General features: G+C 34.0%; 1 protein-coding gene across 3 annotated transcripts in view; it reads left to right on the forward strand.

The window, feature by feature from the left end:
* Positions 1 to 23,856, forward strand: part of LOC123554396 (voltage-dependent calcium channel subunit alpha-2/delta-3-like) — a 49,383-nt gene that overhangs the window by 20,053 nt on the left and 5,474 nt on the right. For 2 of the 3 annotated variants that reach the window (XM_045344517.2, XM_045344518.2), the window contains exons 16-32: positions 3,293 to 3,400; positions 8,257 to 8,334; positions 8,857 to 8,918; positions 9,826 to 9,887; positions 10,080 to 10,128; positions 11,192 to 11,280; positions 13,822 to 13,897; positions 14,865 to 14,939; positions 15,261 to 15,385; positions 15,977 to 16,037; positions 16,733 to 16,865; positions 18,779 to 18,915; positions 20,321 to 20,408; positions 20,741 to 20,793; positions 21,597 to 21,655; positions 22,321 to 22,415; positions 23,634 to 23,764. In XM_045344517.2, coding sequence (XP_045200452.2) covers positions 3,293 to 3,400; positions 8,257 to 8,334; positions 8,857 to 8,918; positions 9,826 to 9,887; positions 10,080 to 10,128; positions 11,192 to 11,280; positions 13,822 to 13,897; positions 14,865 to 14,939; positions 15,261 to 15,385; positions 15,977 to 16,037; positions 16,733 to 16,865; positions 18,779 to 18,915; positions 20,321 to 20,408; positions 20,741 to 20,793; positions 21,597 to 21,655; positions 22,321 to 22,415; positions 23,634 to 23,764 — 1,481 coding nt within the window. Of the gene's footprint in view, positions 1 to 3,292; positions 3,401 to 8,256; positions 8,335 to 8,856; positions 8,919 to 9,825; positions 9,888 to 10,079; positions 10,129 to 11,191; positions 11,281 to 13,821; positions 13,898 to 14,864; positions 14,940 to 15,260; positions 15,386 to 15,976; positions 16,038 to 16,732; positions 16,866 to 18,778; positions 18,916 to 20,320; positions 20,409 to 20,740; positions 20,794 to 21,596; positions 21,656 to 22,320; positions 22,416 to 23,344; positions 23,392 to 23,633; positions 23,765 to 23,856 lie in introns of those variants that run through there. The other variant, XM_045344519.2, reaches the window with a different exon arrangement.

Consider the following 23,856-nt stretch of genomic DNA (forward strand, 5'->3'; position numbering starts at 1 on the left):
ATATCTATTCACGCGGGATAAAATTTCAGTTCGATATGAAGTTATACGATTAAATAAATTAGTAGTGGTACATGTATAAGAGGTTAAATTATCTATGAAACGAGCTTAATGTGATTGTATAATGCAATTAAGGAATCTTGCTGATCATATATGCGAACTTTGAAAATACAATCTACAGGGATGTGATTAGTGACAAAATCATGTTCATTGGAAGGACTCAAGGTTTTAGTACTATAAATTTCCTTATGCAGAACGTAAATATACTGCATGCGTTAAATGACGATGACATCATAGACCACCTAGTATGCTGGACTAAAACATTCATAGAGAAATCTTCTGATGATTCCCTTCGTAGATGTCTTTAACTCAGGTTTACGGGGAAGTATGTATTAATTGGTTGGATTTATCAATTTAAACTGGAGAATCTGCACTATAAAATAGTTTACATTTTTAAGCTGTTGATGCATAAGAACAGCATTCTTAAAACTGAACCATGTAACAGATATTTTTCTATTGATTTTGACCACAGTGCCGGGGCATTAAACTGATCTGACACACATACAGATAACAAGGGTATATAGATACATATCATTATGCTATCTGACTATAGAAGTGATAGATTATCAGACTATTTCTATTTTAAATCGAACATACTCCGTCATTAAACAGAAATCTGTTCACTTAATATCGTTACTTAGTCATTTTCGTCATTTTCTGATATTTATGGATATTTTTTTTTCATTTTAAGCATAATGAATTCCATCTTTTTTTTATGAAAGTGTTTTATCTGCTAGAATAAACATTACCTTCCCTAAATATATTATTTTTACATAGTTTTCAAAGACGTTATCACCTGTAATTATTAAGCAGCCTTAGTTTCTTATTTTCTCTTTAGCCGCCATATTTATGACGTCATAACTTTTTCCAGTCGCGTGTTTGGAAAGAGATACATGGGAAATTACGATAACTCACTTCAATCTACAATGTGGTATAGGTCTCTATATTTCTCAATATTTTTCTCACGGTGGCCCATATTCCCACAAATCGACATGTACTATACGTCGAATCTGTAGAAAGGAGCGTTACGCTATGGACGATGTAAACTTTTGGGGGAACTTCTGTTCTTCTACAATTATTTTAGATATGTAGGAAGTAACTAAGCCTGGCATGTTTTCTTGTAATCACCTACAGAAAATTTTCAACTCCACTGAAGTAGTTAATGATCAGCAACGACCATTATTAAAAGTAGGAAATAAAGTCTCTAGATATTTCACAGTAGGCCTACACAAGAATAATGTGATAATAAGGTAAACTTGCCTGTTTGGACTTTTAATAATTACAATTAAATCTAGCCTCAAGTAAATTTTGATAACTGCCAGTCATCTCTGATATACAAGAACGAAAGTCAAATGTAGATCCAAGGATAAACAGTAGTTTTACTCTGTTATAAGTTTAATGCTTGTTAACGGTTAGAATACAGCAGCTATAAAACACACCGAGAGAAACAATTTTGTGTAAAATTCATTTTATCTTCTTTTGATTATTTAGTATTATTTAGTATAGCAGCAGCCCAAGGCCAGATATACCTTGAAGACAGGCAAAGTTGGATTATTTATACCTCCCATACTTCATAAAAAATAAATGTGGAAGTACACACTCAAAAGTGTGAGGATATGTTACCTCCACAGACATAAATGTGAACCCAGCTTCTCACAAAACACTGTGGTGTTGTGGAAGCTGTGAACTTCAGACTGTTAAGAAACAAAAGCCAAAATTTCTATAAAACATAAAATATCATAACAAATACTACAAAAGAAAGAAAGATAACTTTCCTTCTAAGGACTTTCTTGGACGAATATTTCACCTAAATGTAAATGATATATGAGCCGCGCCATGAGAAAACCAACATAGTGGGTTTGCGACCAGCATGGATCCAGACAAGCCTGCGCATCCGCGCAGTCTGGTCAGAATCCATGCTGTTCGCTTTTATCATCTATTGGCATTGGAGAAACTGTTAGCGAACAGCATGGATAATGACCAGACTTCGCGGATGCGCAGGCTGGTCTGGATCCATGCTGGTCGCAAACACATTATGTTGGTTTTCTCATGGCGCGGCTCATTTTTCTGGATACAACATTACTGCTCATTTAAAATCATTACAGTCAGTCTGGGCTAAATCAGAAGTTTTTAGATAAAAGGTGATGATTAATTATATAAAAATAAGGTCTGTGACCTTATAATGGAATAACAGTTAAACTTACAATCCAATTAAGTAAGGCAGGTCTATGTACCCTGAAGTATTACAATATTCTACACAATCATTAAGCAGAAAGCGAAAGTAAAAACAAAGATTATGATTGAAATATTCAATTCAATTCAGATATTTTATTAAAGTCTCATTCACATTACATCTACATTATAATTTACAAATATCGAAATATCACAAGAACATGTATGTGACCAATCATAAATGATTTATATGAGACTATAAATATGGCAATTTGTACTCTATGACAATAAAACAATACTGTACCATAAAAACCTTATCGTCACTTAAAACCAATGATATACCATAAACTCACATCAATGAATATGAAAATGCTTCTAACATGTTCTTGAAATAACACTATGTCTAACAAGAGCCGTCCATAGCACAGCACTCTCCAACCTTAGTTAGTGTTTGACTTTAAATTAGAGCCCTGCCAATAAAAAACTTTATAAAACCCTAACAGATTAAGGATGCTAAGTAAAAAAGGGGCAAAACCCTTGTTAAAATTCAAGTCTAAGTTATGGAAATTGTTTCTACTGGTGTAGACTTGAGAATAAATAACTATTCCAAGCTTCAAGTTAAAATCTTTGATATTAACAGGAATATTGACTTATTAAAAAAATCTAAGTAAAAAGGGGCATATTCTGTCAAATTTTAATCAGTTGTAGGGATTGGAAGTAACTGAGACATTAACAAAAAATCCAACTAAAAGGGGTCATAAATCTGTCAAAATTCAAATCAGCGTTATGGGGATTGTTCTCCTGGTATAGACTTTGATAGTAAATAACTATTAAGTTCAAGTCAATAACTCTGTTCGTAACAGAGATATTCAGCCTTATCAAAAAAAACTTAGCAAACGGCGACGCCGACGCCGGAGCAAGCTCAATAGCTCTATATTTACTTTGAAAAGTCAAGCTTAAACTCTAATTACTATACACAAATTGTTAAAATTGTAAGAAGCCTAATTCATATATATAATGTGTTCATATGTACTAATCTAGATATAACTTTATTACATAATAGAAATACTGGTATGATTTCGATGGCGAGGATTTGGTCTTACATCCTGACTACCAGAATGTCGAATTTACAGAGGTTGTCGAACCAGCGCAAAGATTTCACTTTAAACAGGTATGTACATTCTCGTGTTATCTTAATTTCAAACTGATGATTGTCCAGTTCATCAATGATAATATATTAAGGATAGGATTCACTATAGATTTTATCGAGTCGGCTAAACGCTGAAAGCGTCTGACGAGTCCTTGCTATCGCCCAATTTCTTATTCTCGTTAAATGGCCTCACAACACAGCGAATTGATGCAGTTTCCATTAGATTGTCTGTAATTTCAAAGAGTTCATTGATCGGATGAAGTTCAGGTATGTCAATCCCATTTGCTATGGCCAATATATGATGTAATCTGTCAAATTTATGAAGTGTAATTGTGCAACACTCGAATAAAGCCACGTATTTTCTTCCGCGGCAACTCATAAGCACGAATAACGATTCTGCGGGATTTGGTAATACATTTGCGCATATGATTATGGTGACTTATTTTATGCCCCTTTGTCACAGAATAGCAAATATGATGTTCACAAATTCAAATAAAAACTGCATAATAACTTATTAGCCATATTATCCATTTGTTACCCTGTCCGTTTCAGAAAACAATCTTTAAAATCAGTGCGCAAATAACAAATTCATTGCGCTGTGTATTTCATGAATTGCGCAGGCTTACCAAGCCTGCCTAACATCCAGCGAAAGACAAAATATAGTTCCAGAACACACTGCTAGTATTTAATGAGTCGGGTACCTCTGAAAGCATTGGAATGTCTCTTATCAAAGAGTTTACCACATCGATGAAATTAAATTATGACAGCTTCATTTTAAATGACCCGAATAAGATATGTGCAGTACGTTAATTCTTCCGCGAGACTTCGCGGATGAATCCTAATTACATTCTGGGCACTTGTCTGCGAACACACGTGACCTGTTTATAACAACGCTTCTATGACTTTGCGTTGGAAAATACGGACTTCCGTTTACCGAAAAAATACTACGAAGATCGGCCAGATCAAAATGATGCAAAATCGCGAGTGGCGATAATACAAATGTTCTAAATCGTAATCTTTCTGGAATTTTGAATGGTTCGGATAATTTGCGTACGATTCAGGTCGCAAAAAATGAAACTGTCACCCATTCTGCGTTTCATGATGACACATTGGTTGAATTTTGCAGTCAGTAAGCGGATAAATTATCGGGAGAAGAAGCTCTTACTGGTTTGTTTATTTACTACTGATTTTAAAAATGATTTTATTTCTTATTTTTCAAGAAATAAACAAATCGGCGAAATATTAAATTTTAGTTTTTGAAATCGAAAGTAGATCGTCTATGTTAGAGAGCTTTGACGAAATGAAACAATTTTCAACTCTACTCAATTTTTTTTATGAAATGATTTAAGTAAGAGGTAATTTCGCCGTAAACTCAAATGTCAGGTACTGCCAATTGCTGCTAAACTGTCTTCTTATCATTACAATTTGTAAAACATATTTGTTGAAACTGGAGATTTTGGCAGTATTTAGAAAAGTGTAATTGTATTCGGATATGATATAATATTATGGATAAATATCGAGCTGTGTTATGAAATTTTAACATTCAAGTAACAAACATCATAGATATTATTGTAACAGAAATGATTCTAGAATTTATTTTTATAACACATACATAGAATCTATATCAGACTTGTATTCTAGTCCTGAGGCATAACCTGAAAGTAAAAATGTGAAGTGACAGTCATTCTTTGGATATTGTAATACTAAAAAGAATCTAGGTAATATTTAGAAACTGAAACATAATTTTCAGTTAGAAAACGCACCAAAGGCTGTATCAAGGGTCTACATTTTCAAAATTTTCTTGTGGCGATACCCGAAACCCTACTTGCAAACCCTGCTCCCACACCCTCCCCCATATTAACACTTCACAGTTTGATACATTTGCCCTTTTACCGGCTGCCGAAATGCCCATTTCAAAATATGACTGCAATTCAATGCGGGAAAGAACACCCGTCTCCCCCCCCACATCCAGCCTGCTACCGACCACGTAAAAATGGCTCAAAAATTTTTCAGCCCAGTCTGGGCCTGTCTGTCTACTTGAATCAAAATTGATGCATGGATTTGGGGACTACTGACATGGTTTTGAAAGGGTTAACAGGTCTAAAATAGAATAAATGATGGTTTTAATTAAAAAAGAACTGCATATATTAATATCGGCTATCTTTTCCGAAATTGGTAGCTAGTCCGAGTAACCTCCCTTAGTTTGGAATGCGCAATTTTCCTCTCAGTGTAAACATTCATGACACTATATATTGACACCGAATATATGAAACGATTATCGCCAGGCCCTTTATCTGTAAAATATCTGAACAGTTCTTCCGTCCATCAGTTACAAATTGTATGTGGCAATCTGCACTATAAAATTTCTACATATAAATTGTCATATTCAATTTTTATCATGTACGAATATATACCAGCCGATAATTGCCTGTTTTGGTAATGCCGGAGGCAAATGTTTACTGGAAAAATATGTATAAGTCATGGGCAGTATCTAAGTGTCAGCTTTCAAATTGTAGTTCGTACTTTCAACATTTTTATTTTTGCGAACCACTCTTCAGTTTTAGAGAAATATATTGGGTTTAAATACTTGTATATTGTCAATCAAAGTTTTTACTAGGCATCGATTGAATGTCTATTTCATTGATATTTATTGTAACAAAATCTCTGTTCAGTTGGAGAAAAAACTAAAACAAACTGAAACTGGTAGACTATACTACCAGTACATCAATCATTAGACGACTCTCATGCCCTTTAGGCCTTGATTAAGTTTTATTAATTATTCTATACCTATTTTATCTATCCAATCGCGAACGTTCATTTGCAACACGTGACCGTACAATATATTACGGTATTTGGATGCACGTGCGTACAAAAATCCTGTATTTTCTGTATTTGGACGCACGCGCTTACAAAAAATCCTGTATTTTTTCTGTATTTGGACGGTTCAACAGTCCCGTGTTAAACATACGATAAAGCCCGAAACGCGTGAAAATGTTCCGAATGTAAATCGGATGAAGTAGGCGCTCTATGTACAGAGTTTGATTATGCGTCTTGAAATCTAGATTTAATTTGAGTTTTTTTTGTTTACAACACACACAAACGATTCAAGGGATAACAATGCTATCTGATTTAGATATTAAAACGTTCGTTTATAATCAAAAACTTAAAAATACGATAAAAAGGATCATCAGATGTTGGAATATTTGAAAAGTCGCTAAAAGAAGCCGTTCCGGACGAAACCTAGAAATTGGTATCAGCCCTGACTGTCTGAATAACTACCTCAGCAGTTTTCATTTAACGGTTAAGAAACAAAATGGAGAAGATTATGAATGACAGCTGACAATTTTGTGGGCATTACATCTCGGCCAGTTTCGATAACCAGCCAAATTGTACCAGGCACTCTTTGATTATAGTCCTTTAATTACTCAAAAAACGGGGAATTTAGCCTTGTCCGCTCTTTTAAGCCGAAGAGTTTTCATCAGATCTTCACCAAACTTGCTGACAATGTTTGTGGGCATAATATCTCAGCCAAGTATTATTACCACCCAAATCGCCAAATGGCTGTTGTAGGGAGGTTGCACCATATACTTTTTTAATGATGATACGCAGAAAAAAAACATTCGATGAATTACGCATATTACGTATGAAATGAAATAAATATAGAATAAAAAGGTTATTTAAGGTCTAACATTGTTCTGTGTAATATATATTTGCACTCATACCAAGCTGGGAAAAGCTAGAAAAGGCAGGAATACAATATTCAGTGACACATTTTTAATTTAAACTATTATTATAAGATAAAATAGGACAGATCGCCGTGACGTCACGCGTTAACATCTGTTTATCTGGTGGTTGGCAAAACAAATGATTTTAACACCGTTTGCGTATTGAATCAGAATTTTTAATAACTTTTTTGCTCATTTATGGATTTTCAAAATTCAAAAAGATTTGAAATACTAACAATCTTCATATTTTTGTATCCAAATATCTTTTTTCAATGAATAACCGTTTTAAATGACATATAATTTTAAAAGCGGCGTAGTGATTTTCACAACCTTTAGAAAAACAGTGTAAGTTAAGCGTTCATAATTAATCCATTTTATTTCGAAATAACAATTAAAAGTAATCAATAAATTGCTTGTTTTATAACCTTTCCACTGATCAAAAAATTATTTATGTAATTTGTGTTTTAAGAAAGTTTAGACCGTTAGAAAAACATCACTGTTTACAAAAAACATGGACGGTCGGCTTCTGCCCACTCGATCACTGTCTTATCAGTTCTAAAAATAGAATTTGTATACAAACACGATCTCTCCTATAGATATAGAATAAAAAGGTTATTTAACATTGTACTGTACAATACGAGATATATTTGGACTCGTACCCAGCTGAGAAAACCATATTGAACTCGCCTAGCGGCTCGTCCAGTATGGTTTTCCAAATATGTCTCCGTATTGTACAGAACAATGTTAAATAACCTAATAGTGCTATGTATATTCTCTCATTTCTTTCTTTTATTTTCTAATTGCTTACATATTTTACATAAAAAAACTGTTAACATTAAAATATTGACGCAGTGAATCTGATCTTGAAATAACTTGTATGCTGTTCACTGACATCTCTTGTTATATGTTGTTCTGAAAATACATTCCAAGCATGACCATGCCCGATCCAACAAATCTTTAGATGATTTTTCTTTACTTAATATAATAAAAAAGTACAGTAACTGTTGTCTTAATCGAGTACCTAAATTTACTTTTTTGTATCTATTTTTACATAATTTGTCATTTTATTTATCTAATTAACATACATTTGTATACCTGTTATTAATTGAATATATATTAATTTGTTGATAACTAATCTGTATCAACACTCAGTTTATATCAACACTACTGTCAGAGAAAACTAACTTTGGGAGCGAAGAAGTTCAGTTTATTGGCCACTACGAGAACATGGTAAGTCAAAATAATATATCTTTTGGCAGTGGCTAGTGAACCATCACCGGTACAGCAATGTCAGGTTTTGTTGCACTGAGTAATACATAAGACGGATAACTCAGCCTCAGTCACCTCCGCGTAAAATCGCGAAAGGTCTGCTTCTGGAACCTAATAAAAATGCCTTTTGCCTGATTAACTTAAAAGCAACATTTGAATAACTTTACAGGCTACAGCTGTTCTATTATTTCGTTCTACATTATGTTGAATTTTTATGGTGTTGTCAAGTAATATTTAAAGCGTTTTATTGTTCTGTTGATTTTTAAATTGCATAATATAATTGTATCAAGTCATCCCTAGCAAAGCAAAGATTACACTTGAATAAATTCAATACATAAAAATATATATCTTTACCTATCTTAGATACTGTATATATTAATAGCATATTTTTATATAAAGTATATATATAGTTGAATTCCATGCTTAAAACTAATTATGATTGTTGGTTATAATATAATATATACTTACGTAATTTTCCGACAGGAACGGATGTTCAAAAGGAAATATAACATTTACAGTCGAAAATTGCAAGGTTCAGATTTCAGGTAAATTTCTCTTTGTTTTACTTCAAACACACCGGTTCTGAAGGAGCTTCACTGGTTGCCAGTGAAATACAGGGTGCAGTACAAGGTTCTGACCCACACCTTTAAGGCGTTACACAATCAGTCCCCTGCCTATATTAGGGATATGCTAGAAGTGTATAAACCGGTCAGGACCCTAAGATCGCAAGACACGCTGTCACTGGTTATGCCAAAATCTAATACCATGATGTATGGCAATCGCAGCTTTTCGTGCACTGCTCCAAAGCTTTGGAACTCTCTTCCTGTCAAGATCAGGGAAGCTGACACGCTAGCTGCTTTCAAAAGCCTGCTCAAAACCCACTTCTTTGTACAATATTTTGTTAACTGACCGATACATTTATTTTTTTTTTTATCTTGTTTTTTTTTTTAAATTATACTTGTTTTCATTCATGATTTTTGTTAATGTGGAATGCATTATCTTTGTATACGTATTTGTTTGTATTTTTGCAATTTATTCTGTAAAGCACTTTTGAACGTGTAGAAGTGCATGAAAAGAGTGCTATATAAATGTGGTATAATATAATATAATAATATATATATATCTCAATACAAATACGATCCTTTATGTCGTCAAAATGACTTTGAAATGTGAATATTTACAGTCAGACTAATTTTGTATACAGGCAATATGAATTATAAGAGAACGAAAGGAGCATTGATATTTGTAAACAAAATACGTTTCATGCACTGTGTAAAATAACTTTCTTTGGTAGCAGTCGATGACATTTATGCAAATTATGATATTCAGATATGAGAAAATATCGACAAATTCGGCAATGTTATTTCAATATGTCTGAACTTTCTACAGTATTATTTCATTGTCAGACGATATGCCTGAACTGATAAATTATTAACGTTGGTACGATTTCAGCATTGGAATAGCCTTGCCTGCTACCAGTATGAGCGAACCGATAAACGCCACACCAGTGCCATGTAAGTAACGGGAGAGAAAACTATCTTATAAACATTTGTGTATAAACATTTTCTACAGCAGTAGCTAAAACGTAAATGATCGTCTTTACGTAATACAAATTTCAGTTTTGATGAACGAGTTGTATATTCTTCTCTTGACGAAACAGTTAAATATTTACAATTGTATATAATGTATTCTTTTGCATTTTTCAGCGAAGATAGAGCATTCTTTGAATGTACCAGACATTGAACTTGCTCCATGGTATGCTCATATTTAAGTTTCTACTGAATGTTATTTCTTAGTATTGTCACACCTTTTGACAAGAGAATAGAAGTCTGAGGTCGTTGACTTTGACTTATTCGGTCACTTCTTAACGCTTTTCCTTACTTTCAGTACTAGAAGAGACCAAATTAGAAATGGTTTATCCAGAGTTATTAGATTTTTAAAAAATAATCTTATGTTTTGAGAGCATTTTTATCATTTGTTGATGTATTTTTGATTTGTATTTTATATTATATCTTTTATATAAATTATGATCATATGCGTACATTCATTATAAATAAATTTGCTTTGAACGTGAGGAAGCAATAAGGCAGTCGTCTGTTATATGTCGATAGCTCTTCACATGCGCTCAATTCTCGAAATAATACAAACAAGGCATGTGTCTCTTTGTTTCTCCTTTAATCCTTACTCTGCTAAATTTCTAAAATCGACTGGTCCATCATTCAGTTTGGACAGTACCATTTATTATTTGAAGGGGTGTTCACTGAAAATTTATTGACTGAAAAGCGAAGAATACAGACCATGATCAGCCTGCACTGATCTTGGTATTCACTGGTCGCAAAAGCAGAATGACTTGGCGCCAGCAGGCTAAAGGTTACAGTACCATCATGGATTGATTACTTGCTATGATCAGACTTATTATCTTAACAATTAGGTGGTACGAATTGCATTTATTATAGTAATACTAATTCTGCTGAATCTCCTACTGAATAATTCTGCTGACTCCAGAACAATACTTTTCCTGCTTGCTTGCGAACAGTACTAATTCTGTTGACTCCAGAACAAAACTAGTCCTGCTGGCACCAGAAAAATACTGACATGACATTTACATTTACAGATTTATGGGAGTTTAAGGTTTAGGCAAAGCCTCTTGTGTCCATATCTCTTAGCTACATTCCAGTGGTGGTCTAAATTAATCAAAGCTAATTCTGTTGACTCCAGAACAATACATCAAAGTAAAACGGAATAAAAGTTTTTTTTCCATTTTTATGAAATATCGATAATACCTTTCTCTTCTTAAAAATGAAAAATGTCTTTACAGGTTTTATTGTGAAGATCTAGATTCGGCTCTGACTGGAAGAAACAGAATAGATGAATTGAAAAGACTTGTTAGCGAAGACATAACAAAATGTAAGTACATTTGCACTCTCTGACATACGACTAAATTTATAAACATGCATATTCATACGGCATTTGCCATAACAAATACAACTATGGAGTTCGTGGCCCTGTGGTTAACAGGTAGGATTACAACGCCAGCGGTCCGTGTTCAATTCCCGGGAATGGCTGATATCCCGGCTGGTGTTCAGTGCTGTGTGATTTACTTAAATTGGTACTGTTACAAGCAGTATCGGCCTAGACTGAATACTGGTGCTTGCCATGGGCTCGGCTGGAAATAATTTGTTCCATCTATTCTAGGTGGGGACTCTCGTCGACTACCCACGTTAAACAAGAAAATGTACCTTTTATTCTTGCTTGGCAGAAGGTCTTAAGTCAGTTGTCAGTCTGGCTGATTTATAACCTATCAGCGGGCCAGTCATTTTCTATAGGTAATTCTACCTTCCTTTGGCATGACAATATCTATGAAACACACCATAGTCTTCGCTGTATGTTATCATTAAAATGGCGTACGCCATAAATTATGTGTAGAAATAGAAATTGGACCGGAACACTGTTGAAAACATGGGACGATGTTCAATTGACCACCATTGATAAATTTTTAACCATACTGATTAAGACATCCTTATGAATTTCAACTGGATCAACCTTGATGCAAGAATAGAAACGAACACTAAATATTGAGCAACATCGTTTAAGCTACAAAATCAGGTTCTGTGAGGATTCCATACAATGCATGGGTGTTATACATCCAGCGACTTTGTTTTAGGTATTTATTCAATTTCACTTTTGCAGACTGTAAATTTATTCAATGAAATTTTATTATAGTTAAATATTTGTGTCTGGCTTTTTATTTCTAGAAACGTGTGTAAACATATGTTCGTCAAAGACCCTATTGTTAACTAGCTTATTGGTATCAAGTGTATTGTAAAACTAGAAGATGCTTTTGTAGAAAAGCGAATGTCTCCTCCAATGCATAGTCGTACAGGCATGAAGTCAATAGAGGTCAGGGGCGAAAGTCAAAGAAACACGAATGGTTGGCTGCAATAGGGATAATTTCTTGGCATGTCCAATCGTCCCACTAAGTTTCAATATTTTGGGCCTAGCGGTTCCCACGTTATGAATTGGAAACGGTTTTCCTTGTTCAGGCCCCTGTGACTTTTACCTTTGATCAAGTGATCCCAACACCAAAACATTGCATGTCCAATCATCTAAATAAATTTCAACATTCTGGATCAAGTGGTTCTCAAGTAATTGATTGGAAAGTGTTTTCTATCTTCAGCCCCCTGTGACCTTGACCTTTGATGGAGTGACACCAAAAACAACAAGGGTCATCTACTATGTAAGTCCTATCACCCTATGAAGTTTGAAGGTTCTAGGTCAAATGGTTCTCAAGTTATTGATCAAAAATGGATTTCAATGTTCTGTCTGCTGTGACATTGACCGTTAATAGAGTGACCCAAAAATCAATAGAGGTCATCTACTTTGTATGTCAAATCATCTTATGAAGTTTCAACTTTCTGGGTTGAGTTGTTCTCAAGTTATGGACCGGAACTGTTTTTCCATGTTAAGGCTCCTGTGACCTTGACCTTTAACAAAGTGACCCAAAAAGCAATAGAGGTCATCTACTCTGTATGTCCAATCATCCTAATAAGTTTCAACATTCTGGGTGAGGTGGTTCTCAAGTAATTGATTGGAAAGTGTTTTCTATATTCAGCCCCCTGTGACCTTAACCTTTGATTTAGTGACCCCAAAAACAATAAGGGTCATCTACTCTGTAAGTTCTTTCACCCTATGAAGTTTGAAGGTTCTAGGTTAAATGATTCTAAGGTTATTGACCGGAAATGGATTTTCATGTTCTGTCTGCTGTGACCTTGACCTTTGATAGAGTGACCCCAAAATCAATAGAGGTCATCTCCTTTGCATGTTCAATCATCCTGATAAGTTTCAATATTCTAGGTCAGGTGTTTCTCAAGTAATTGATCGGAAAGTATTTTCTATGTTTAGCTCCCTGTGGCTTTGGTAATTGACGGAGTAACCCCAAAACAATAAGGGTTATCTACTCTGCAAGTCCTATCACCCTATGAAGTTTGAAGGTTCTAGGTCAAATAGTTCTCAAGTTATTGACCGGAAATGGATTTCCATGTTCTGTCCGCTGTGACCTTGACCTTAAATAGAGTGATCCCAAAATCAATAGGGGTCATCTACTTTGCATGACCAATCATCCTATGAAGTTTCAACACTCTGGGTCAAGTGGTTCTCAAGTTATTTATCGGAAATAGTTTTCCATGTTCAGGCCCCTGTGTCCTTGACCTTTGATGGAGTGGCTCCAAAGACAATATGGGTCGTCTACTTCATAAGTCTTACCAATCTATGAAGTCTGAAGGTACCAGGTCAAACAGTTCTCCAGTTATTGATCGGAAATGAAGTGTGATTGACGGACAGGGCAACTTCATATACTGATGAAATTAGTGAATGGAAATTGTTTACTTTACTTTGCTCCTACAAAAAAAAAAAGATTTTAAATTCCTGTTCCTATTTCTGTTTTCAAAGGTAATCTGCAGTTACTAGGAAATTTAGTGCACGATATAGACATTAGACGACTCTGGGAGAGAAGTAATATGAACAGGTAAGACAATGCTTTTTCTCGTACTCTGCATCTACAAACGTGTCTGATTGCTTTTACAACCGTACCAACCATTTACTTGCATACGTTAACGAATGATATACCTTTTTGATTTTTTGTATCAAATTTTAACTCTGAAAATCAATTTTAAATAAACAAAAGCTTTTTTTTTGTTAAACGTCTCGAAAATTGTACTTTTGCTTATGACAGCGTGGAATCATGCAAATGATTCATGCGATAGTTTACGGTCAGCCACTGACGGTGATAGATACCAAAGATAAGATACCGTATCCTGTAAAGGTATTATACTGTACATTTTTTTTGGCAATGTCCGCGTAAGAAAATAGCGACGACTTCACTATTGTCACGACTTCCGTTTTATCATCAGAACAAAATTTATGGTAAGTTAAATCTATACTGATCTTTTTCAAGCTCTGTGTAAGAAGATAAGTTCAAACTCTATATGTTCAGCTAACTGGATTTGCAGCCTTTAAACTTTCGTATACATTTGAAATTTCAGAGATTAAGTTTCCATATGCTACTTATTTTAATTTTTTGATAGAGCTGCTGCACCAATAGATATTAAGCATAATTAACCTTTAGCCTGCTGGTCACAATTGATTCTGCCTTTGCGACCAGTGCAGTCCTTCGGTATCTTTTGAGAGAGCACCCCTTTTAACAGTTAATGGTTCTGTCCAAATGGAAATATGGACAAGTTCATAATAGAAATTTAGCAGGGTAAGGGTTAAATGGTAGGAAAACAATGCTTTCAATATTACTCATGACCTTACAACGTGCCGGAGCCATAAAAAAACTGAAGGTAATCAAAACAATGGCTTATTATAAATTATACTTTCTGATATGTTAAACAGATGAGGTAAAAAAGAACAATTATAGAAAATAGCATTTAAGGGGGAAATGTTATACTTTATGTTCAAAGACTTCAAGGCCCTTTACACTTCCATTTCAGTCAAGGTATTGAGCTTTTATTCATCGGAACCAGTTCCGGACTTAGCATGTACACATCAGCAAACGACTCCGTTCCGTAAGCAACATTATTACTACATGTGTAGTACTTTTAAGTTACATTATATTTCAGTCATGTTGATTGGCAACGCTTTACTCGTACACTGTTATAAAACATTTTTCCTTGTTTTATATCAGCAGTGTACCATTACTTATATATTTTTTTTATATTTTGTGTTTTCAAAGGTCCGAAGGAATTTGATAATGTTGAAGAGGAACAAGATATTTGGGAAAAATGTTATTAACCTTTACCAACGTTTTGGTTTTATAGTAGCAAAATGGCCGTTGATGTTGTAACAATTTATCACTTTGACATCAGGGCGTTTCTCTAATCTTTTAGGGAGTTCGTCTTAGACAACGCCGATACGTTGAATGCACTTTACTACAGACGAGCTGTTGAAGGCGTAGAAAGAGTTGATGGTCAATCTGCTTACAGCTTCACCTACTCTATTCCTCTCGGTGAAGGTAAATTCAATATAAATGACTAAAGTTACGTTACATAAAAGATTGTAATTACGTTTAGGCGATTTGTCTAGTCTTATTGGTAAGGATGTTTTTGATTTTATCAATTAACAAACATACTGGTAATCCTTTAGCCTGCCGGCGGCAAGTGGTTTTGCTTTTGCGACCAGCAGACCATGGTCTGTACTGTTGGCTATTCAGTCAGTAAATTTTCAGTGAACATCCCTTTCAGTGATAAATGGTACTGTCCAAATTGAATGATGGACCAGTCCATTTTAGAAAAGCAGGCTAAAGGTTAAAGTCGCCATATGACATATACTTGTACAGGTGTACATGTGACATTAAATCCAGCAAAAAAGACATTACTCCACTTCATAACAACATAATTATGTAAATCTGTGAGAATAAACCGATACATATTAATGACACTTGGAAGCGGGCATTAAACAAGTTTAAATTTCTTATTATATGTTTGTAAGTTAAGTAAACGATCTTTTCCCTACGTTTGAATCGTTGAACTCATAACTGATAGTTGAATGAATTTGTTCAGTTTATTTGTTATATAATTATTCTAATCAGTATTTTAAATTTAAGAAATTAACCCAGAGTCAACTCTAGTGACAGCTAGTGCTCCTATAATAAAGGCAAATACAGAGTAAGTATCTAAAAGAAGAAATCAAAAATCAGACAGTATATTACATGTGTTCAAAAACAGTAAAAAACACTCGATTTTTTCTTTGCTTGATTGCATCTAACGCCGTTTTTAACTGGAACTAGAATCACCTTTAACTAGCGTTTCGTTACCATAATTGAGCCGTGCCATGTGAAAACCAACATAGTGGCTTTGCGACCAGCATGGATTCAGACCAGCCTGCGCATCCGCGCAGTCTGGTCAGGATCCATACTGTTCGCTAACGGTTTCTCTAATAGCAATAGGCCTTGAAAGCGAACAGCATGGATCCTGACCAGACTGTGCGGATGCGCAGGCTGGTCTGGATCCATGCTGGTCGCAAACGCACTATGTTGGTTTTCTCGTGGCGCGGCTCAGTTAACTTTATGACGTAAGGCAATTGAGTCCTTGTCAAAACGTGACGGAAACGTTCGCCTTGTTTGAGGATGAAACATAACACCATTGAATTCGTATTTATGATCTTGATCCTGAATGCCTGTTGAACTTTCAGGAGAAGATAAGATAATTGGTACACCTCGCAACTATTCAAATAACATTATGCATCAGCTTATTAAAGTAACATAGAAATAAGATGGTGTTAAAAGTAACATTATACGTGTTTACACCAGAGGTCAAGAAACTGCATACATTCAAATATTCACTCTAAATGTTGCTTTCAGGAGGCCTGATGAACCTACTGTTTATGCCGTCGTTGGATTTCAGATGAAGTTTGACACATTAAAAAGTTTAATGAATACAGCAACAAGCAAGGCTCCGACGTTTGACGGACATAGCAGTGCTTGTGATGGACAGGTACACATGAAAACAATTAATTATACATCTAAGAAATAAAAGGGATATATTTCAGAATATATCAGGTGTCCTTTACATGTTCCAGTGAATCTTGTGTTCGCAAACGATAAACATTCAAAGGTCAAAACGCTAGATTTGCTACGGGTCTTTGCAAACGTCAGGTCGTCATGCTGACAACATGCATTATGTAACGCTTGCTTTTTGAAGCGACGTTAAAACTTTTCTTATTCTAGTATTCACCGGTACTTGATCACTTTGTCGTTTATGATACCTCTGCTCAATGATGTATCGATTCTTTCAACAGCATTCAACATTGAACCAGTAGAAAACGAAGCCGTGAATATAAGGATTAAGTTGTGGGTAAAAATCTGATAAAACACCTGTACATTTTACAACAAATTTTGACAATATTTTTACGATAAACTGGTTAATTTCAAATATGTAGATATCTATGTTACGTAAATCCAGCTCGATATAGCTAAGCAAAACAGAAAACCTTACTGTTATATGTCGTATAACATTGTTTTGAAAATCTCAAGAAAACATTTAAAAAAGAACTCTTAAGGATTTAGACGGCCGAATACTTAAATTTATACTTTTCCACATTCTAGGATTTACAATCCAAACCAAAAACTTTTATCATTAAAATACTTTCTTTTCTAAAACAAAATATTGAACTTTAAAAGTGCTTTGAAGCTATTCAGTCAGGCCAGTTTATTATATTTTCAGATGGTTGATACCACAGCTTATTCCTTAAAAGAAAATTACCAAGACACAATTAATATTTTATATTTAAAGTTTTGTTTTCCCCTTGTTTCGTAATATTTACGTGGTCAAATGCTGTATACTTTGAGGTAGATCTCTAGCTGTAACGAAACAATCGTTGCTAAAGGCAGCTGTTGACATGTAATTAAAGGTTATTAGATTTGTATCGAGAAATATGTTTTAGTTCAGCAGCGGAAATATTGTGTGACTTTAGGAGCGCAGTATAATTCCGCCAAAGAACGAGTGCATATATCTCGATGTCGATGTAAAAACCTTTTATTACATACGCATCACCACTTAAAATTATTACATAAATGATTCAAATTTGTTATTAATCCTAAGTGAAATTGAAAATATCGAAGTTTAAGAACTTTTATACGCGACAGCATAAATGAAACTGACGTCACAAATGACGTCACACACCCCATATGAAATTTGAACGTCAGTATGGAAAAATGTTGACATTTCAGGTTCCGTTGAGTTTTAAAAATGAATATGTAATAATATTAAGATATAACCATTTGAATGCTCGGCCTTCCTGCGACGCCATATGAGTTCATCAGGAATGGGAAACACGCGATTCATTCAGCTTTATCGTAATAAAATTGAATCAGTGTGTAGATATGTTGGAACAATGTAATTGTTGTCCTATTCCTTACATTATACAGTCCTACGACTTACAGACAACTCCAGCATCATCCTGATGCTCTAGTTATCAGTACCATTAATTAGGTTAATTGACTACCAGTAATAAAAATCCAATTGTCATGCTGGGTCAGCAGTGCTGTTTCTGGGGTGCTGTACCATGTGCACACGGAGATAAGGATCAGGAAATAACAAATAAAATAGATTTATTTTGTGATGATCCCAGATGATATGTTAAAAAGAATGTATATGCTTAGACATATTGCAGTGGCGGGTGCCACTAGAGTTTTAGACACATTGTTCTTGTTGCACTGTGTGGTAGTGTGTGTCTCTTGTCATATGAGTGTGGTATTTCTATATGTAATATTTGTACACTGTTGTTTCAAATCTAGTACTGCTTTGGTAAATAAGTAGAACATTTGCTATTAAAGACACAGACCAATACGTTATCAGTTTATTTTGTGAGTCTTGTTTATTAGGCTATATTCGATTTTTTTTTTCAGTCTATTAGTTGCTATCTGGTAGATAATCACGGTTACTTAATCATGTCAGATGGATACTTCAAAAGCGAAGGATATTTTTTTGGGATAGAGGAGAATGCTGTTATGGCAGCTCTAGTCCGTAATGGCATCTTTAAAGGGTAAATAGAAAGCAGTTACTAATACAAGTGAATATTTTCCATTGTCTTTTATTGACTGTCATAATATTATGTACAATATCAATGTAATACATAAAAATTTATGCCAAAATAAGAAAAGATTTAGTAATTCCATTTGTGCGTATAATATTTTGATCCGCATAATTCTTTGATCCGCTTTACTTTTGAGCAGAGGCATTCTACTTGAAAGGACTGCACAGCAAAATGTCATCCAAAGTTATATGACATCAAATGGCAAGGAATGCCTGACAATAGGTTAATTGTATATGAAAGCCATTCTCAAACCAGTCATAACGCTGAAAATTGTTTTAAAATCGGACAAACCTTGAAAAAGATATGGCAGTTTGAAATTTGAAGAAAAAAAATGGTTGATTAAGGAGACAGCCATGTTAGTGTGTTAATGACGTCATTTACACACTGCTGAAATATGTTTTAGCAAATAACCTTTTGAATAGATTAATTTAATATGTTTCTTGAGTGCAAGATGTAAAACATGGTAATATCTTTCGTTATAGCTGGAAAAGTTAGAGAAATTATTTTACAGAAATAAGCAAATTCAGTTCAAATATGTCACTAGAAATTTCATAGATCCGCCATTTTGTTTTCTGCTTCCATGAAAACAAAATGGCCACCATTTTGATCAAATATTCGAATGCTCATAACTTTCTCATTTTTAAGCCGATTTCGAAATTTCTTTCACTTCTTTAAATGATTTAAGAAATCCTAGCTGACTGAATTAACATAAGAACAACATTGTCGTTCCCTATAACTAGATATAAAACCTGCATACACTTAAACGCATTAAAATTTACATATCATATACAGCTGAAACAAGATAATCTCGAATGCGCGTATCTCGAATTCATTTTCAAGACCTGTCCGAAAACATGTGCACAAAGATACCATTTTAAGTTGAATTTCGATTATATCGGAGTTAAACGCTCGATCCTTTGGAATGTGAGATACCAAGTTTCAGTTGTACAATGTTTACTTATAATAACATAGTTACTAAATTTTATCACATGTTTGACGTCGCAGGAGTGTAATAAAGCCATTAAATAAAAATGATAACACACTAGTGTGATAAAGCTTTGACGTCGACGTCGTTTATAGTATAAATTGACTTGTTTATATAGTAAAAGAATGTAGAACTTTTCATGTTTCGAAAGAAAAGGCTAACATGTGATAAAAAGAACATTACATTTGTGACTTTCCATACTGAGTTTATTAAACTCGTTGAATAAAATTGATAAAATGCTCGGCAGAGCCTCGCATTTTATTATTTTATTCAACCCGTTTAATTAATTCAATATGAAAAGACACTGTCTCATGAAATATCCTCTATTATATTACATGGAAATTGTTAGACTATATCAATTTCTTTCAGCTACAACTTTACAGATTATCAAGCACTCTGTGAACGTGAAATACAAGCATCAGAAAAAGAAATGAATAGTGGCGTACCATTACTTAATGTAAGGTTTTAACAGGAAATAATTTAATCTCGTAAGAATTAGCTGTTTTGAATAGCAGATAGAACCGGAAACTTGATTGATATAGTCTCTTTCAAGAAATTTTAATATAATTGGATTACCTTTTATCTTATATTTCACAAATAGCAGCATGTGTATTCAGAGGTTCATCATTACATAACCACGCCTTTGAAGTCATTTAAAAATTATTATTAATGTAAGTTAGTTTTTCATACATAACAGAAAAACTTAAATTATGCATATCTTATTTTAAAAGTTTATCATACAGAAAATAAAAGCTTACACTATACATAACTTACTAAAATATATTTCAGCCTATAAAAACCATACTTAATGGTTTGTTTTGGTTAGTCACAGAGATATTTCTGTAAGTGATGTTTGCTTTATTTTTAATTGTTCATCTGTCGTAGATAATGCAGTAAACACTTAGGATTTTATTAACTATCAAAACAATAATCTTTTAGTGCCGTACTTGGATTCAGTGTTGTTATATTTTCTGGATCTTTGGGATCATGGACTCCATTCAACATATGTGTAATACAGTTCCACTTAAACCGGTGCTTCGGGAAGTGAGAGGTGTTGCACATTTCATTACCTCTCATGAATAGACTCGATCAAACCGAGTCTGCTATTATTCTTCTTGGTTGCATTCTTTGCTTCCAAAGAATCTTTTTACAGATTTTATTAGATCAAATTTGTGCTTTTTATGTATAATTTGTCAAAATGTATTACAGTGACTCACTCACACTTTGGTAAACAATTTCAACATGTTGTTTCCACCAAGTTTGGCAGAGAATGTATGTATGACACTGAAAAATGATAAGTAGGTGAAAATAAAATGTTGATAAAATACAAGAGGAATGTAAATTTTCTGCATTATTTCAAAAGCGCTGCAACGATAAACTACCCTCAGCATACTTGCAAAACTCTTATGTCAATAAGTTTGTACCACTAGTACTCATTTTTATGAATTTCTGAGAGAAATTATTTTTTTCGCCTAAAATGTGTATGTTAGTCCATTTAAAGTACATTGTACAATACCTATAGGTAATTGTGTTATTTAGCAATTAATAAGTAAACTATGTCTGGTGTTTCGTGAAATAGTATTAGCTGTAATCGGAAAGAATTAACATATAATTCTTCATAATGTTATTTTTTTCTGTTTGTCAGGTGTGTTTCGAAGTTCAGTATGAAATCTGTATGGACGAGTTGGAATTTAGTTCATTCAAGTAGGATATTCAGAATTTGTATAAAATGGAAATTCATGTTGAAATTATGAGTAATATATATAATAAAGCAGAACTGTTTAAAACGTTGATTTGATTCTAACTATATAATCAAAATTTTAAGTAAAGTATCTTTTGCAAATGTGTTCAAGTTGTGAAAAAGGTATTTCTAAAATACTTGAAATTCATGTGCAATAAATCGAGTTCTAATGGTTTGGAGGTTTAAGGTCATTCAAACTTTCTCTTAAAAAATTTAAATTGTTAAGTATTGAATTCTTAATTTTATCGATCAAGGGTCATTACTAGTTAGATAATATTTTGTTTCAATCAAAATCAACGGCCTTTGCATGTACATCTTTTGTAAGGTTTAGTGGGATTGCTTCTCAAATATGTTTGCAATAGTGTAAACAAACCATTGCGGCCAACGACGCTCGTGCTAAAGTGATTTTAAAGTGGAGAGAAAAACACTACGATTAAAACAAATGTTATTGCGTAGTTGTGAAATGAGAACATGATTTTTGAGTACTGTAAGAGTATCTCTGAAACGCATTTGATACATTTTGACAGCGTTAGATTGCTTAACTGTTTTCATCAGGTTGTGCAGTGGGGCATTTTGTCATAGCTACTCACATATTGTTAGATAAGGATTTGTGTTGCATATTTTGTAGTCCAGACTGAACATGAACTATGTAAGCAAATTCTTGACGAATACGATTATGAAGATCTCGAAGGACCTGCAGAGCGTTTGGCATATAATCATGTGGTACGTTGTCATAATTTAGTCTGGCATGCTGTCGACATTCTGTTATATACATGTATTGGTAATGAGCCGCACCATGAGAAAACCAACATAGTAAATTTGAGACCAGCATAGATTCAAACCAGCCTGATTCATCATTTTTAGCTCGACTTTTCGAAGAATAAGGAGAGCTATCTTACTCACCGCACCTTGAGTCTCGGTGTTGGCGTAACACCATGGATGAATTTCTCGTACCAGTCCACATTTTGAAAAAATACTTTAGACATATAGCTTTGAAACTTTCAACACTTGTGCACCACCACCATGTCCGGTTTAGGGAAAATGGTACATATCTTCATCAATGATTTTGTCTGAATTATGGCCCCTTTTAACTTAAAAATATTGGTTAAACGTTTCGTATCAGTACATATTTTGTTTGATATATGGCTTTGAAACTTTGATCTCTTGTTTATTATTATAACAACAGTCTCTACCTGTAGGAAAGAATACATGATTCTGTCAAGTATTTTGGCTGAATTACTGCCCTTTTTGGACTTAGAGATTTATTTGTTTTTCATACATAACAAAGTTTTGCCAAAAATTTTGACATGTGACTTTGAAATTTTGAGACTTTGAACACTTGTTCATTGTGACGATCTCCATCTGTTGTCAAGGATATGAAACTATGTCAACGACGTTTGGCTGAATTTGGCCGTTTTTGATCTTGGAAATCAGTTAATATTTTCGTACCAGTTCATATTTTGTCTAACCTATTTGACATATGGTTTGAAACTTTTACCTCATAGTCTCCATATATAGGCAAGACTACATAATTAGGAAAAGGTTTCTGGCTGTGCTGTGACCCATTTTGACATAGACATTAGTTCAGTTTCACATACCATTCCATATTTTGTCTTAACTATTTGATATATGGCTTTATATTTTTATCTCAGTACACATTGCCACTTAGTGCAAAACCTATCCAGTTCCACAAATAAAGGTATGTTGTTTATCATATATATTTTCCTTTTTTGTCTGAAAATCTATGGTAATATTTTGACCACATACGTACATTAATTCTTCGAATAGTCGAGCGCGCTGTCAACAAAGAGCTCTTGTATAACAATTCTGAAATTATAGAATAAAAAATAAGAATGTTATGGCACTTGTCCCGAAACTTTCCGAACACCTCTCGTACATCATACGTTTAGTTTCATTAGCAAAGTCAACCTTGGTTTTCAGCTGCATTTATGCTCCTCTGAAAAGAAGATCGTGGAACACCGTCCTTGTCACAGATCGTTTACGTTGTATAAAGCGAACTTCAGTAGGTCTGTGCGTGGCTCGGTTAAAGGTTGTAAAAGAGATTATTCAGGGTAAGTGATTTCGATAAGCAGTTACAGGAAGAGGCAAAGGTAAGGAAATATTTAATTAAACCGGAATAAAATATAAAAAGGGTTAAAAACCT

The sequence above is a fragment of the Mercenaria mercenaria genome, chromosome 7 (genome assembly GCF_021730395.1).
Source record: "Mercenaria mercenaria strain notata chromosome 7, MADL_Memer_1, whole genome shotgun sequence".
NCBI lineage: Eukaryota > Metazoa > Mollusca > Bivalvia > Venerida > Veneridae > Mercenaria > Mercenaria mercenaria.